This window comes from Phyllobates terribilis, unplaced genomic scaffold, assembly GCF_046119375.1.
Source record: "Phyllobates terribilis strain yellow unplaced genomic scaffold, ASM4611937v1 Scaffold_11__3_contigs__length_659146591, whole genome shotgun sequence".
Taxonomy (NCBI): domain Eukaryota; kingdom Metazoa; phylum Chordata; class Amphibia; order Anura; family Dendrobatidae; genus Phyllobates; species Phyllobates terribilis.
The window spans coordinates 158,047,002-158,065,748 of NW_027362771.1; the positions used below are offsets into that span (position 1 = coordinate 158,047,002).

At 45.2% G+C, this 18,747-nt stretch overlaps 1 protein-coding gene across 1 annotated transcript in view; it reads right to left on the minus strand.

Moving 5' to 3' along the window:
- LOC141165803 (adipocyte plasma membrane-associated protein-like) overlaps positions 1-18,747 on the minus strand; it is a 64,489-nt gene that overhangs the window by 26,244 nt on the left and 19,498 nt on the right. Inside the window, exons 4-8 of the mRNA XM_073651722.1 lie at positions 13,294-13,389; positions 10,361-10,510; positions 10,144-10,256; positions 7,660-7,820; positions 6,377-6,572 (exon numbers count right to left, since the gene is read on the minus strand). Of these exons, the coding sequence (XP_073507823.1) occupies positions 6,377-6,572; positions 7,660-7,820; positions 10,144-10,256; positions 10,361-10,510; positions 13,294-13,389 (716 nt within the window). The remainder of the gene's footprint in view (positions 1-6,376; positions 6,573-7,659; positions 7,821-10,143; positions 10,257-10,360; positions 10,511-13,293; positions 13,390-18,747) is intronic.

Below are 18,747 nucleotides of genomic sequence, written 5' to 3' on the forward strand. Positions count from 1 at the left end.
TGACAAAGTTAGTTAAAAAAAAAAAGAATAAGAATGGTAAAAAATAAAAAAAAAGATTATACTCACCTTCCGATGTCCTCCCGGTGTTTTCTCTGCTGCGTCCGGTGTCTTGGGCGGCTCGCGGTGGTGTGAAGGACCTGCGGTGACGTCATTGAGTCATGTGACAGGTCACATGACTCAATGACGTCATGGCAGGTCCTTCACAACACCGCGACCCATACAGCAGACCAGACGGAGGGGAGAAAACACCGGGAGGACATCGGAAGGTAAGTATAATCTTTATTTTTTATTTTAAATTATTTTTTTTACAGTTTCTATGGTACCCAGGTCTGGAAGAGAGTCTCCTCTCCTCCAGACCTGGGTACCATCCGCACATTGAACTGTGTGATATCCGCTTGTGCAGATGCAGTGATGCGGATGTCACGCGGTCCAATGAAAGTCAATGGCGGCGATTACGCTGCGTGTCCGCAAAATTAATGGACATGCTGCGTATTTTTCCGCAATGATAATCCGCAGCGGAAATTTCCGCAGCATGTGCACAGCACATGCGGATTATCATTGGGGACCATGGGGCACGTATTACCAAGTGTTTTTTAAGCGTTTTCGCTGTGGAAATTCCGCGGCAAAAACGCTTGAAAAATGCATAGTGGGCACGCAGCCTTAATGCTGAAAAGTGCATCAAGGAAGTCCTTCAATCTAAACTCATTCCTTCGGCACGTGATGTATTTGGTGAAGGGACACCGTTTATTTGTCAGCAAGAAGTAGCCCCATGCCATACAGCTAAAAAATGTCTTTCTTGGTTCAAGGACAAAAATGTCCAGCTATTGTATTGGCCAGGAAACAGTCCAGATCTCAATCCTATTGAGAATCTCTGGGCTCGGCTCAAAAGAGCGGTGTCAAAACAGCGGGCTTCAAACAAGCAGGAACTCATTGCAGCCATCATCAAATCATGGTTTCATATCATCACACCATCTGATTTAAACAAACTGGTAGATAGCATGCCCAGTAGATGCCAGCCAGTTATCAAGGCCAAGGGCTATCCAACTAAGTATTAATATTTTAGTGTTCGATATGAAAATAGGACAAATAAATGGCTTTTCTCCCACAGTCATCTGAGTGACAATAATGTCCAATTTGTTGACAAAATTTCCTGCTATTGTGTTTCTATATGAGATTTTGTTATTTCTACTTAAAAACTTTACTGTGAAATCAAAAACATTCATGAAATTTGGATTTGTATTGGCAAAATGCTAAAAATTCATAAATCTTGAGGGCGTTGCCTCAATTTTGGCCACTAGTGTATAATCAGTGCTTTGCATGTGTAGTTTACTGTACATGTATTTAGCTAATAAATGAAAAAAATGGCATGGGGTCCCCCTTATTTTTAATAACCAGCTAAGGGAAAGCAGACAGCTGTGAGCTGGTCTTAATAGTCTGGGAAGGGGCCAATAACCATGGAGCTTCAGTCTATTAATATCATCACCCAGCTGTCTGCATAGCCTTTATTGTTATTAAAAAGGGGGGACCCAAAAAACATGGGATGGGATCCTCCCTATTTTTAATAACCAGCAAAGGCTAAGCAGACGGCTGCGGGCTGATATTAATAAGCTGGGAAGGGCCATGGATATTGGCCCCTTCCCAGCCTAATAGGATCAACCCTCAGCCGCCCCAGAAATAGCGCATCCTTTAGATGCGCCAATTCTGGAGCTTAGTGTAGTCCAGTGATGGCAAACCTTTTACAGACCGATTGACCAAACTGCAACCCAAAACCCACTTATTTATCGCCAAGTCCCAACATGGAAAATTAACCCGAATACTGAGGTTTTAGTTTAGAAAAAACTCGTACAAAGAGCAGGCAAGGGCAGCATAGAGCAGCGACAGAAAGGAGCCGGGGTATGAGACTGTAGAAATAAGGAATGTGCTCACCCCCATCTTGGTATATGCCCCCATCCATGTATATATGCTGAAACCTGAAGACCTACCTTTTCCGACAAGCCTACAACCTGCAGTAACCACCGCCCCACCACATTACTGCATGACCTCCTCTACCCCTCACCTATTGTATCCTCGCCCATCCCTTGTAGACTGTGAGCCCTCGTGGGCAGGGTCCTCTCTCCTCCTGTACCAGTCGCTGACTCGTTTTGTTAAGATTATGTAAATGTTTTTGCTATGTATATCCCTATCACATGTAAAACGCCATGGAATAAATGGTGCTATAATAATAATAATATGGTGCCTCCCCCCCAATCCATGTATATATTCCGCCTCCAGTCCTCAATCCATGTATATATGCTGCCTTCCCCCCCTCAATCCATGTATATATGCTGCCTTTCCCCCCTCAATCCATGTATATATGCTGCCTTTCCCCCCTCAATCCATGTATATATGCTGCCTTCCTCCCCCCTCAATCCATGTATATATGCTGCCTTCCTCCCCCCTCAATCCATGTATATATGCTGCCTTCCTCCCCCCTCAATCCATGTATATATGCTGCCTCCCCCTCAATCCATGTATATATGCTGCCTTCCCCCCCTCAATCCATGTACAGTGGTGGCCAAAAGTATTGGAACCCCTGCAATTCTGTCAGATAATACTCAGTTTCTTCCTGAAAATGATTGCAATCACAAATTCTTTGGTATTATTATCTTCATTTAATTAGCTTGCAAGGAAAAATCACAAAAGAGAATGAAGCAAAAATCAAATCATTGATCATTTCACACAAAACTCCAAAAATGGGCCAGACAAAAGTATTGGCACCCTCAGCCTAATACTTGGTTGCACAACCTTTAGCCAAAATAACTGCGAACAACCGCTTCCGGTAACCATCAATGAGTTTCTTACAATGCTCTGCTGGAATTGTAGACCATTCTTCTTTGGCAAACTGCTCCAGGTCCCTGATATTTGAAGGGTGCCTTCTCCAAACTGCCATTTTGAGATCTCTCCACAGGTGTTCTATGGGATTCAGGTCTGGACTCATTGCTGGCCACCTTAGAAGTCTCCAGTGCTTTCTCTCAAACCATTTTATAGTGCTTTTGGAAGTGTGTTTTGGGTCATTGTCCTGCTGGAAGACCCATGACCTCTGAGGGAAACCCAGCTTTCTCACACTGGGACCTACATTATGCTGCAAAATTTGTTGATAATCTTCAGACTTCATAATGCCATGCACACGGTCAAGCAGTTCAGTGCCAGAGGCTGCAAAGCAACCCCAAAACATCAGGGAATCTCCACCATGTTTGACTGTAGTGACCGTGTTCTTTTCTTTGAATGCCTCTTCTTTTTCCCTGTACACTCTATGTTGATGCTTTTTCCCAAAAAGCTCTACTTTTGTCTGATCTGACCAGAGAACATTCTTCCAAAACGTTTTAGGCTTTCTCAGGTAAGTTTTGGCAAACTCCAGCCTGGCTTTTTTATGTCTCGGGGTAAGAAGTGGGGTCTTCCTGGGTATCCTACCATACAGTCGCTTTTCATTCAGACGCCGACGGATAGTACAGGTTGACACTGTTGTACCCTCGGACTGCAGGGCAGCTTGAACTTGTTTGGATGTTAGTCGAGGTTCTTTATCCACCATCCGCACAATCTTGCGTTGAAATCTCTCGTCAATTTTTCTTTTCCGTCCACATCTAGGGAGGTTAGCCACAGTGCCATGGGCTTCAAACTTCTTGATGACACTGCGCACGGAAGACACAGGAACATTCAGGTCTTTGGAGATGGACTTGTAGCCTTGAGATTGCTCATGCTTCCTCACAATTTGGTTTCTCAAGTCCTCAGACAGTTCTCTGGTCTTCTTTCTTTTCTCCATGCTCAATGTGGTACACACAAGGACACAGGACAGAGGTTGAGTCAACTTTAATCCATGTTAACTGGCTGCAAGTGTGATTTAGCTATTGCCAACACCTGTTAGGTGCCACAGGTAAGTTACAGGTGCTGTTAATTACACGAATTAGAGAAGTATCACATGATTTTTCAAACAGTGCCAATACTTTTGTCCACCCCCTTTTTTAGGTTTGGTGTGGAATTATATCCAATTTGTCTTTAGGACAATTCTTTTTGTGTTTTTTCAATGAAGACAAATTAAATGAAGATAATAATACTAAAGAATTTGTGATTGCAATCATTTTCAGGAAGAAACTGAGTATTATCTGACAGAATTGCAGGGGTGCCAATACTTTTGGCCACCTCTGCATATATGCTGCCTTCCCTTCCTCAATCATGTATATATGCTGCCTCCCCCCCCTCAATCCATGTATATATGCTGCTTCCCCCCCCTCAATCCATGTATATATGCTGCTTCCCCCCCCCTCAATCCATGTATATATGCTGCTTCCCCCCCTCAATCCATGTATATACGCTGCTCCCCCCCCTCAATCCATGTATATATGCTGCCTTCCCCCCACCAATCCATGTATATATACTGCCTCCCCCCAATCCATGTATATATGCTGCCTTCCGCACCCCCAATCCATGTATATATGCCGCCTTCCGCTCCCCCAATCCATGAATATATGCTGCCTTCCCCCCGCACCAATCCATGTATATATGCTGCTTTCCCCCTCAATCCATGTATATATGCTGCCTTCCGCTCCCCCAATCCATGAATATATGCTGCCTCACCCCCTCAATCCATGTATATATGCTGCCTTCCGCTCCACCAATCCATGAATATATGCTGCCTCCCCCCCCCTCAATCCATGTATATATGCTGCCTTCCCCCCCTCAATCCATGTATATGTGCTGCCTTCCCCCCCTCAATCCATGTATATATGCTGCCTCCCTCCCCCCTCAATCCATGTATATATGCTGCCTTCCCCCCCTCAATCCATGTATATATGCTGCCTTCCCCCCTCAATCCATGTATATATGCTGCCTTCCCCCCTCAATCCATGTATATATGCTGCCTTCCGCTCCACCAATCCATGAATATATGCTGTCTTCCCCCCGCCCCAATCCATGTATATATATGCTTCCTTCCCTCCCTCAATCCATGTATATATGCTGCCTTCCCTCGCCAATCCATGTACATATGCTGCCTTCCCCCCACCAATCCATGTATATATGCTGCCTTCCACTCCCCCAATCCATGTATATATTCTGCCTCACCCCCATCCTGCTGGCGCCGCTGTTCATCGCATACAAAACAACAAAAAAAAACATAATAAACATTCCTACTCACCTTCCTTCATCTCCCTCGCTGCATCCTCTCCTGTAGCTGGCAGCTGACTTCAGCGTTCTAGCAACGGAGGTGCACGACGTCACTGCCATGCGCCCAGTCGTGTGTACGCTGACGCTGGCTGCTGGCAGCGTGTATTGCAGTGCACGGGCCTGGCAAGTTCGTGCGCTGCAATACACTTCAGCTAGATGTGTGTCAGAGGACGCACATCTAGCTGAAGTAGGGGCTGGCATCGCCGGCTCCGAGTGCTTACCCGCCGTGCCAGGTCCAGGGGCACTAGTGTTGCGGCGATGGCACGCGAGTCCACCGGGAGGGCTCTGCATGCCATAGGTTCGCCAGCACTGGTCTAGGCTCTTCCTGATTGCCCTGCTGCATTGGCAATCAGGGATATGGTTTTTGGGTTGATGTCACCTGTGTAATGTCCGCTGACATCAAGCACAGGGGTCAGTAATGGAGAGGTGTCTATCAGACACCCCCATTGCTAACCTCGTAATCAAAAGAAAGAAACACACACACAAAAGTCCTTAATTTGTAAAAACACTCCCCGACAATTACCCTATTTTACTCATTTATTACCATAAAAATTAATCCACTGGGTCTGCCAAAGTCCATATGGAGGTCCCAAGATCCCCATCTTCTTTGTCCAGTCTACAGAGCCCCATTCAGAGAAAACAGCTCCATAGACTGGAGTTGCAGCCACTGCCAGTTCTCACGCTGCGAAGCGCGAGAACCCAGCTGCTGTGACGAGCGGTGACATCAGTAAGGTTATCACAGTTCACATCCGCTGAACTGACAGACAGCTGGGGCTTATTCCTGAGAAATGTGGATTTCTCAGGAATAAGACATCGGATTACACATATCAAGGTATCATTTTATTAAACTTCCTATGACCCGAAGGCCCATATAGAAGGCTTAGGGGAGTTGATCCTACTGACAGGTTCCCTTAAAAAGAAAAGTTAATACATGGGGAATACAGGAATTTTCCAAAACAGACATGACAGACAAGGTGACAGGTATGCTTTAACACCACAGCCTGACTAGTGTTTCAGTTACTCCTGTACTGTCTCCCCTCCTTTTATATAGTGTGATCATTGGTGAAATACAAGAGTGAATTGTAAAAACTATTGTAACACAAGTAATGGCTGAGATTTGAGACAGAGAACCCAACAGCGAAAGAGAAGAACAGAAGACATACATATATGCGCATACCTTGACAATAAATCTTTTTAGTGAAGGATATGGTGCAATGGCATCCAGAAATGGGGGAAAGAATCCAGGAAAGCGTGTGGTTGATATTCCAACTCTGTATGTGCCCACTGTAGATATTCTGATATTATCTGGATAGCCTGGCAAATTGTCCACAAATACTTCTTTTACTCCTACTTTATTACCTGCTAACCAGTAGCTATGTAGACAGAACAAAAAAGAAACTATATGAAAGAAGGAAATAAATGTAATGATAAAATGTTTTCATTTATTTTATTTTAATTGTATTTTAATAAAAAATTACAACCCAACATTTTATTGTTTGACACCATTTTCTGAGACCCATAACATTTTTATTTTTCTGTTGATGGAGCTGTGTGAGAACATGGATTTTTACATGGCAAGTTGACGTTTTCAATTTTACCAGGTTTTAGGGTGATGTGGTGGTACCAGGTTTTAGGGTGATGTGGTGATACCATTTTTGTTATTTCGATATTTTTTTCCTTTAAAGAGTTTACTGTATTTGTTAATTAATTTTATATTTTGATAGACAGGATTTTTATGGATGCGGCAATGTTTATTTTTTATGAAGGAATTTTATTTTCCTTTCTTTAGTCTGTTTAGGGGACCTGAATTTGTGATTTTCTTATCACTTATTCAATATACTGCAATATTAGAATCAAAATCACAGTCTCATATGAAGCACAGGCTGTGGCTGAGCTTAAAGCGTAACCAAGATGATAGCCAAGGAGGCCAATGGGAGTCAGAGAACACGCGAGGGAATCGGAGAGTGTTCCATTTAAATGCTGCTGTCGGAGATTGATAATGGAATCTGAATAGTTAACAGCAGTGATCGGAGCTCATCTCAAGCTGTTAGTCATGGCAGTGTAACACAGCCGACATCTACCTTGTGTGGAGAAAGCTCTGCTTCTGAGCACTGTCTGAAATTGTGGACCCCGGCGCAGATGTACAATTACACCCAGACGAACCAAAGTGTTAAAGTCTATTCAACTGGGAAGTCTGCTCCTTTCTCCATGACAAAAGACAACATACAAAAGTGTAGTCTTATTCTGTAGGAATACGCCCTTCTACCTGTCCTCTACTTTATGCTGACACATATTCCGTAGATTTGGTTGTACATAGCCTTTAAAGATCCTTTATTCCCACTGGTTCATTTTAGAAGTAGATTGAGAAGTATATTTGTAGGCCCATTACCAACTACTCTTTTAATATCTCATGTATGATCACCATAATGAAGTTTTATGAGAAAAAACCCTAGCATTTACCGTAAGATTCTGGAGATGCTGGTTTCTGCGATTAAAATATAGTCTTCCTCTGGCGATAGAGCCAGGCCATTAGCCATGTAGAGGTCCGTCAGTAAGCTCTGTGCCCGTCTCCTCACCGGATCATAGCGTATTAAGCGCCCCCTGTGATTGGTTTCCCACACCTGAAATAAAGAAAGATTAAAAAACATCCATCATTCAACTAATCTGAGAGCACATAGTGTTATAGCACTGGGGAAAATACTGAAGTGACAGTCTGCTTACAAAAAAGGGGCTGTACAAGTCATCTTTCACTATGGAAAACTGTGCTTTGTTTGTCACTCATGAAAGGTAAGTGACGTTCCCCTTGGGGTTTGTTCACACAATCTCTTTTTCATGCTGATTTTTTCCTGAAAAAGCGCTAACAAAACGCTACAAAGAATTAGCATATTGCACAGCAATGTAAAAATGACTTGCTGTGCATATGTTCTGTCTTTTCGAGCTTTCAACCGCTTCAGCCTTTAAAAGACATGAAGTAGCTAAAAGAAGTGACTGGTCCATTCTTTTGGCGGCTTCCGACAGAAGCGACTCGCTATTTGGAGTTTAAGTTATCAAAGACACAGCAAAAATGACTGAAAGACACTGCTTCAGGAAAGAGACTGTCAGTATCTTTCCTGAAGGAAAGTATCAGAAAGGACACCGAGACCCGCAGCGGAGACACAGCGTTGAGAAACCTCCATTAATTTTGTTGTTTTGTTGGGTTGCTCTCACTTTTCCTCCCCAGGAGTGCTCCGCTCCCCTGCCTGCCAGCTTCCTTTTTGCTGTGGGCAGTTCAGACCAACGTTCCTAACTGTGCGCTCTCCGTTGCTGCAGTATCATCATAGGAGTGCAGGGGCGCTAAAGTTGGCCAAATCATGCGCTCCTGCGATCTGGACAGCTCAAATAAAAAGAGCTTGAAAGCACGGATCATGCTCAGCCACCACTGTTTGACTGCTCCAGTGGCTGGTAACCTAGACGATTAGCATAAAACTAAAAATCCCTTAGTTCTTGAGAAGGGAGAAGATCTTTAATAAGGAGGTAAATTGTAAAGTTGCTTGTTCTTACAAGCACTTTGCAATTTTAACCATTAGTGATTTTAACATTAACCCTTTAATATGGGTCTGTCACCAGGTATCACAATACAAACTGCATTTAGGGCCAGCGCGACACTTTTAGGATAACAGGCTTTTTTATGTTATGGATAGTCAGAGGAATTTTCTACATTACATCTAGGCCATACGTGTCAAACTCTGGCCCGTGGGCCAAACCTGGCCAGCAGAGTGGTTATATTTGGTCCGTGACACGAGAACTATCACCCCTATGTGGGACCATTATACTTAATGGAGGACTATGTGGGGCCATTATTCTGTATGGAGGACTTTGTGGTGCCCATTATTCTGTATGGAGGACTATGGGAGGGGGCCCATTATTCTGTATGGAGCACTATGTGGTCCCCATTATTCTGTATGGAGGACTATGTGGGGCCCATTATACTGTATGGAGGACTATGTGGGGCCCATTATTTTGTATGGAGGACTATGTGGGGCCATTATTCTGTATGGAGGACTTTGTGGTGCCCATTATTCTGTATGGAGGACTATGGGAGGGGTCCCATTATTCTGTATGGAGGACTATGTGGGGCCCATTATATTGTATGAGGAACCAGGAAGATCCAGCTGAACAAATCTTCTAAAATCCATATTTTATTGGGTCATGCAAAAAAAATATTTCAAAGTCCACCTTGGAGAGAAACAGCAAAAGCGTTTCGAACTATAAGTTCTTAATCATTGCAATGATTAAGAACTTATAGTTTGAAACGCGTTTGCTGTTCCTCTCCAAGGTGGACTTTTAAATATTTTTTGCATGACCCAATAAAATATGGATTTTAGAAGATTTGTTCAGCTGGATCTTCCTGGTTCCTCATTGTTCGTCTGGTAGCACTCCTGGCTCCGTGCTGTTGATCTTCTAGGTGGGTGAGCTGATTTTTCCCTTTCTTTTTCTGCCATTATATTGTATGGAGGACTATGTGGGGCCAATTCTTCTGTACGGAGAACTATGTGGGGCCCATTATACTGTACGGAGGACTATGTGGGGTCAATTATTCTGTATGGAGGACTATGTGGGGCCAATTATTCTGTATGGAGGACTATGTGGGGCCCATTATATTGTATGGAGGACTATGTGAGGCCCATTATACTGTATGGAGGACTATGTGAGGCCCATTATACTGTATGGAGGACTATGTGGTGCCCATTATTCTGTATGGAGGACTATGTGGGGCCCATTATACTGTATGGAGGACTATGTGGGGCCAGTTATTCTATATGGAGGACTATGTGGGGCCCATTATACTATATACTGGTTGGGCAATGACTTTGTCAAACTTTTTCAGTTTGGCCCTTTGTGTGTTTAAGTTTGACATCCCTGATCTAGGCTGATCAGTAGCAATTATCTGAATGTTGAATTTACCTCATATCTGTGATGTCGTCTACCCCATTTGTTGCTTGAATCTGTGAAATATATTGTGCCATTCTTCGACAACTCAAGTCCATTCAAAAACCTGAAAGGAACTCCGTCCACTCCTGACATACATAAAACTATACCACAATACATGGGTAAGATACACATATATGTAACCACTGGAATAAAGATCAACAATTGCCTATTATTATATAATGTTCATCACTTTCTTCACTTGAGATCAGAAGATTTTTCTCCCCCGTTTGTGGCTGTACTCGGTATAATCCATAGTAGGAATCTGCCACAATTAGATATCTGTCACTATCCATTCGCAGGCCATGCGGACGACCACACACTGGTTCATAGTCAGGGGTGCCTAAAAAATAAATAAATCTATAGCTACACATACAACATGCAGATGTATATTGCTCTATGTTATACCTTAGTGATATTTGATCGATCATTACACTGTGTGCAGAATTATTAGGCAAATTAGTATTTTGACCACATGATACTTTTTATACATGTTGTCCTACTCCAAGCTGCATAGGCTTGAGAGCCAACTACCAATTAAGTAAATCTGGTGATGTGCATCTCTGTAATGAGGAGGGGTGTTGACTAATGACATGGACACCCTATATAAGGTGTGCTTAATTATTAGGCAACTTCCTTTCCTTTGGCAAAATGGGTCAGAAGAGAGATTTGACGGGCTCTGAAAAGTCCAAAATTGTGAGATGTCTTGCAGAGGGATGCAGCAGTCTAGAAATTTCCAAACTTTTGAAGCGTGATCACCGAACAATCAAGCGTTTCATGGCAAATAGCCAACAGGGTCGCAAGAAGCGTGTTGGCCAAAAAAGGTGCAAAATAACGGCCCATAAATTGAGGAAAATCAAGCATGAAGCTGCCAAGATGCCATTCACCACCAGTTTTGCCATATTTCAGAGCTGCAACGTTACTGGAGTATCAAAAAGCACAAGGTGTGCGATACTCAGGGACTTGGCCAAGGTAAGGAACGCTGAAAAATGACCACCTTTGAACAAGAAACATAAGATAAAACGTCAAGAATGGGCCAAGAAATATCTTAACACTGATTTTTCCAAGGTTTTATGGACTGATGAAATGAGAGTGACTCTTGATGGGCCAGATGGATGGGCCAGAGGCTGGATCAGTAAAGGACAGAGAGCTCCACTCCGACTCAGACGCCAGCAAGGTGGAGGTGGGGTACTGGTATGGGCTGGTATCATCAAAGATGAACTTGTGGGACCTTTTCGGGTTGAGGATGGAGTGAAGCTCCACTCCCAGACCTACTGCCAGTTTCTGGAAGACAACTTCTTCAAGCAGTGGTACAGGAAGAAGTCAGTATCGTTCAAGAAAAACAAGATTTTCATGCAGGACAATGCTCCATCACATGCATCCAACTACGCCACAGCGTGGCTGGCCAGTAAAGGTCTAAAAGAAGAAAAAATTATGACATGGCCCCCTTGTTCACCTGATCTGAACCCCATAGAGAACCTGTGGTCCATCATAAAATGTGAGATCTACAGGGAGGGAAAACAGTACACCTCTCGGAACAGTGTCTGGGAGGCTGTGGTGGCTGCTGCACGCAATGTTGATCGAAAACAGATCAAGCAACTGACAGAATCTATGGATGGAAGGCTGTTGAGTGCCATCATAAAGAAAGGTGGCTATATTGATCGCTAATTTTTTTTGTTTTTGTTTTTGCATGTCAGAAATGTTTATTTCTAAATTTTGTGCACTGATATTGGTTTTCTTGGTGAAAATAAACAAGTGAGATGGGATTATATTTGGTTTTTATTAAGTTGCCTAATAATTCTGCACAGTAATAGTTACCTGCACAAACAGATATCCTCCTAAGATAGCCAAATCTAAAAAAAAAAAACCACTCCAACTTCCAAAAATATTAAGCTTGGATATTTATGAGTCTTTTCGGTTGATTGAGAACATAGTTGTTGATCAATAATAAAAATAATCTTCTAAAATACAACTTGCCTAATAATTCTGCACACAGTGTAGTTATATTCTGCCATACGACATATTTAGGCTTCAGAGCAGTGTGCAGGAGGCAGAACAGCGACAAAAGTATATAGCATGTATCTGAAGGACTTAGTGTGGTGTTATACAATGGAGGTATTCTATTGGGATATTAACTCTAATATAGCAAGCCAAATTTACAAAAATATCTTTGTATAAAAAGAGAAGCATTAGGAGGTACAGAGAGAAACCAATTCACCTTCATGGGAGCATTAATGCAGCTCTGTTCAACATGGAAGTGTAGTTTGGACATATGTAAAAGACCTTAGAAAGTTTTAGGCCCCGGCTCATCAAGCAGTTTTCACCAGTTTTCTGAAAATTACTTTAAATTTTAGCACAATTCATAGTTGTTCAAAACACTGCAACTTTTGGCATTTTTTTGCCAGTCCCTGCCAGATCTGCCAATTTCCAGAAAGGTTTGCAGAAGTTAGACAGGGCGTGGGCAAGTGTTCTTAACAAATTCATCACGATTTACCCAACAAAAGTGCCATAAACTAGGACAGGAATGTATGCCAGCCGGACTGATGTACATTTCTGTGTCTGGCGTACAGCAATTGAAAGACATGCTCCTTAATGAAGTAGGTGCATATTACTCCAGCACACACTACACAAACACGGTCAGATATAATTCCAGTCTTGATGAATCAGGGTCTTAAAGGGGTATTCCCATCTGCAAGATCCTATCCCAATATGTAGTAGGTGAAATAATAATAATAATAATATTAGCAAATACCTCCAATGAGAAATGTAGTTTAGTTTTTCTGATTCGCTATGTCTCTTTCCTCATGTGCAGGCATTGCAGGACCTTAGGTATCCATGTTACGACCACTGATATAGTGACAGCTAGTTGCTAGTGGTCGTAACCATGGACACCTAAGGTCCTGCAATGCCTGCACATGAGGAGAAAGACATAGTGAATCAGAAGAACTAAACTACATTTCTAATTGGAGGTATTTGGTAATATTATTACTATTACACCTACTACATATTGGGATAGGATCTTGGAGATGGGAATAACCCTTGTTTGCTGCAGTCAGATTTGGATTTTCATCAGTTGCAGTTAGCTTTCTGTACGCCTCACAATAAAGAGAAGTTGTTAGGACTCACCGCATTGGGAAACATTCTTTCCCATCTGAGTTATAAATTGTTGTTCTCCATGAATCATCCACAGCTTTCCATCCACAGTGCCAGTATAAAGGTTTCCTGTATGTGGTATCATCAAGACAATGAGAGTTAGAAAGCGATGACAGATCCGAGGACTGAACAATTAATAATGAGAAATGTACTGTGTAAATTGAACAACAAGAGCTGTGTTCCCAAGATCTCTGCCACCTTGCCATATGGGCACCCCCGCCATCCACTACCCACAGATTTATCTTGCAGCCATCATGGTGACTGAGAATGTTTCATGTAGGACTGAAAATAATTAAATTGTTGGATGATATGGAAGAAAAAAAAAATCACATGCAAACCCAACCAGACCAGACATAAATTGTCCTGTATAGCCTGGACAGACAAGAGTATCCCACAAGACCCCCAAATGCATGATGTCAGGAAGGTGCAGCCTCAGCACAAGCCTGGAATGATGTCAGAGAAGGGGGTGTTATTGGGTAACTGCGGCTGTGCAGCACTGTACCATGCAGCAGAAGCTGTTATCACCGCCTACTGTGTTGAAGGAACTGTCAGGGACATGATACTAATGGCCTATCCTTATGATCATCAACCTTCACCACCCCAGCTATTGTGAAACTACAACTTCTAATATGCGCGACAACCACCTGACAGTCTGAGGGTTTTCAAGGAATGTTGGGCGTCACAATAGCAGGAGTGGTGAAGGTTGCTGACCCTTAGGGCATGTGCAGACGGCCGTAGACTGGGCCGATTCACTGGTCAACAAATTTTTACTTTTTTTCGGTTTCCTGTTTTAAACTATATTAACTGTATGTGTTTTGAGGCGCTGATTTCAGAAATGTAATCAGAATTTCTGTAGCACGCACCATTTCCGAGATCTTTTCATTTTACGGTAATGATAAGGACTGTACATAGTGCATAATAAATTGGCACTTATATTAAACTTTTTAATTCAGAAGTGTATTTTTGGTAGAAATAACCAATGAAATTCATAATATGGACTTGCTTTAATATAATATACAGCACTTAAGCCCTGTCCAATCATGCATTACATTAGTTGAGCACTCTCAGGCATGCCCAGACACAACTGTCAGACTTTGGTCTATTTCCAAGTAGCATTATATAAAAGCAGCTGTAACGACGCTGTAGTCTTCATGTGTTTCTTCTGTTTTGCAGGAAATTTCATAAGGAGCAAAACGAGTAATGAGTTGCAGAATGTTGAGTCAATGTCGCAATAGCAGTGACCTCTTTTGTTATATATGTGGAGATTATACCCTTAAGGGTATGTGCACACGATGCAGAAATGAAGCAGAAAATTTCTGCATCTCCCTGGCAGAAAAAAAGCATGCAGATTGTGCATGCGTTTTTCCTGCGGATTACATGCGGATTCACATGCGTTTCCGCATGTGGATTGACAAGCGCTTTCCAGGCGATTTTAGCATCACCTGGAAAGCGCTTGACAACTAGGTCACACTATATAAATCCATGCAAACAGCATGGATTTATATAGTGTGACCCGAGAGAGTGTATATACTTACCTCCGATGGCCCGCGCTGTCCTGCTCACTCCATTCTCCCGGCAACTTTGAATTGAAAGACCTGCCGACGTCAGCGTCACGTGACCCGTCACATGACTCTGATGTCAGCGCAGGTCCTACAACTCACTGCAAGTGCCGGGAACCAAGCAGGAGGGGTGCGCGGGCCGACAGAAGGTAAGAATACATTTATTTTTTATTTTATTCTTGTTTTACAGCTTTTTTAATGGTACCTGGGTGTGGATGAGAGTCTCCTCTCCTCCACACCCGGGTACCATCCGCACATTAGAACGCGCCAATAATGCAAGTACAAATGCAGTCTTGCGGAATTGGCGCGTTCTAATGCAAGTCAATGGCGGCGAAAACGCCGCGTTTACGCAAAATTAATTGACATGCTGCGGATTTTTGAGCGCAGCGTTTACGCTGCGGAAAAATCCGCATCATGTGCACAGCACATGCAGATTTCTATTGGGGAACATTGCTGCCCTTCTACCATGCGTTTTTAATGCGTTTCCGCGGCGTTTACGCAACTGCAAAAACGCCGCGGAAACGCATTAAATACGCATCGTGTGAACTCAGCCTAAAGCCCAGAAAAGGAGTATAACTGCAGTTGTTAAGAAGATGTATGAGTTATATTTTAGATGCAAAATTGGTGACCGAGCATGGGCTCCTCATATATGCTGCTCATCTTGCGCCACGAGTTTGAGGTTTTGGCTGAAGGATGTGCGACCGTTTGCCATTCCAATGATCTGAAGAGAGCAGAAGGACCATATAACCGATTGTTACTTCTGCATGACGAATGTATCCAGTTTTTCTTCTAAGAACAGGAGGTCTATTGAATATCCCAACCTTGCTTCTGCAATTAGACCAGTGGCGCAGATGTCATCCCAGTTCAGTCATATGGACTCATTTACTTGCATGGTCGAGTGCAATCCAAATATCAGCTCAAAGTCGGACATGCATGCAGAATCTGTTCAAGGAAAAAAAAATGGAAATGTGCACGGCCCCGTACGGCGGGGGCATATCTCTCCTCCCTTTTGCCACTCAGTATACCTGGAGGGCATACCACCCGTGCTCGCCCTTGTGGCGGGTGAAGGTGACATGGTCACCGGGGTAAAGGTCTCGGCTGGGATGCCCCTGTTGGAGGTGGGGTTCTACATCCTGCCGGTTGTCGAAAACGTCCCGATCGGTGTGCGGCTCTCTCACAAAGCCCCATCCAGCGTCTAGATCAAATTTGACGACTATCCCCTCCAGACGGGGACTAGGGGTGGCAGCTCTTGCCTTGCGGGCCCGAGTTTTGGCCGCCATGTTCCGGGCCTCCATTCGTTCCCACCGCACCTGCCGGTCCTGACGCTCCTTCTCCAGCTGCAGGAGTTCCCGTCTACAGTACTCCTCCCTCTGGAGGGCCTGGGTCTGCGTCTACCACGGGAACCCCATGAGGTCCCCCTCCCGGTTGTCCCACCGGAACTCCTCTCCTCTTTGTCAGGTAACCGGGGGTGCAGGTGCAGATGTCAGAGGGGGTCCTTGCGGGTCTTCATATCTGGTGGACCAGTCGTAGGTGGGGCCTCCGTACACCCATTCGAGTGTGGGGGCAGGTGGCTCCGGTAGGGGGCCCAGGAGCAGGTCGGCGTAGCAGGCGCCCGGGATGGGAGATTCCGCCAGGAGACCGGGGGTTAGATCGGCAGAGCAGGCGCCCGTGATTGGAGGTTCCTCCAGGGGGCCCAGGAGTAGGTCGGTGGAGAAGGCGCCCAGGATCGGAGGTTCCGCCAGGGAGCCCAGGAGCAGGTCAGCACTCTCAGCGTCCGGGACAGGGAGTCTCTTCTTACCTGCTCCCGCGGCCGTGCTTGTGCCGTCCTCTGCCTCCTGGCTCTGTTCAGGCTCCTCCGGAGCTGGGACGCTGCTGGTGGAGTGCAGCGCTGGCTGCTGCCGGATCATCAGCTTCTCCAGCAGCTCCTTTTTCCAGCCGGCAATGGCGTCCTGCTGGGCCCTCTCCATCCTCCGGCCTAGCTCCTGGATTTCAGCATGGAGGAACTCAGTATTCTCCAGCGATAGCTCCGCCATGGCCTCCTCCAGGGTGAGAGGCATTGCTGCTTGCAGCAGGCCACGGATGGGAGCTTGCTCCTGACTCTCCTCCATGTCGCCTGCCGGGTGCGGTCTGTCTAGACTGCTGGACACTCCGCCCTGTCTCCCAGGTTTCTTCTCTCCTCTCCCCTTTCGGGGGCGGTTGCATGGCAACTTGCTGTCAGCCACACCTTGGGGCGGCCCTCCCAGCTTGATGGACACATCCACATACATGGTCACTGTTGCTCGGGGCGGGCCTCGCTTTTGGCGCCATTCTAGAACCCGGCCCACGATGGGAGGCAGTTTCTTGTCTTTTGGCTCGCACATAATGGCGCCCGCTCTTCTGGGGCGGGCGCCACATTTAGTATAGAACACAGTCTCTAGGCGCACAATACCCGGTGATAACGGGTGGGTTCATATCCTGTTTGTGACGCCAAAGATGACGCGCCCCCTGGGCCATGGGGTACTCGGTGCTGGGCCGGTCGTTGCTAGGGGAGATGTCACAGTGGCGGTGACCCGGACCAGAACCCAGGGCAGTCAATCAAAAGGGGAATATTTACAGGGGATTTGTAGTTTTTATATACAGTTCGTGACGCCACCTCTGGTATGCGGCTATATGGAGCCGCCGCTGCGGTGCAGATCCTCTGGAGCTGATGATGACGCAGCAGAGTTGGTTTAGCTCCCCACAGGGAGAGCTTAGCTCCAGGGCAGTGTAAAAATGTTGTAGATGTTATAGGTGATGCTGGGCGTTGTAGTGCAGGGGTGATGGCGCAGCAGCAATAACGGACAGAGGCAGTGGGGTGCAGTCTTCAGGGTTTTTACTCACGGTTGTTGCAATCCAAGTTACAGGTGCCAGTGTAACTTCCCTTGTCGTGCTGCACTTACTCAGGGAGGGGTTCAGCCAACCCTCAGATATCTCCGGAGTACTTAACGGGACCCTGTGTGTTCTCTCTTTCTGGCCATCTTCCTACACCTAACACCTAGTGTCCCAATCCAGTACCCGCGGGCCTTGTCGGGCGACGTCTGTTCCGTCCCCTGGGTCCTCTATGGCTACCTTCTTGGTGAGACTGATATGGACTGTTGGCTGCAGGACTTGAAATACTGCAGCCTCCGGTTTCTAGTTGAGACATAAAGTACTCTGCTAGTTGAGGTACCGGTCCCCTTTGTGCAACCTGACCCCTCCACCTCCTGGTAGATTCGGACGTCGGGGTGGCCTCCAGCACTGCCCGTACCCCTGGGGTCCCTTCCTAGTTCCTGGAGCCCTTCTTCTGCTCAGTCTCGGGCCTCTCTGCTAGGCCCTCCTCCTGCTGAGCTCCTGCTCTACACTCTCTCCTCCTCTAACTGATCTGACTCCACTCAACTGCTCACACTGCCAAGATGGCTTCACTTTTTATACGAACAATGAGGAACCATGAAGATCCAGCTGAACAAATCTTCGAAACGCGTTTGCTGTTCCTCTCCAAGGTGGACTTTTAATATTTTTTGCATGACCCAATAAAATATGGATTTTAGAAGATTTGTTCAGCTGGATCTTCCTGGTTCCTCATTGTTCGTCTGGTAGCACTCCTGGCTCCGTGCTGTTGATCTTCTAGGTGGGTGAGCTGATTTTTCCCTTTCTTTTTCTGTCACTTTTTATACCACTTCCTTTCCTGTGCTCCCGCAATCTGCTTCCTCCACCCACACCCACTACATAGTTCCACCCCTCAGCTAGGGACCAGTGACTGTGCTTTCCCTTAGGAGCAATCTCGCCCTGCCCCCACTGAAGTGGAATGTGTTGGATGCAGGTGTTAGGGTCCAGGGATGTACTCCTTCCTTACCTGAGAGTGAGATACCAC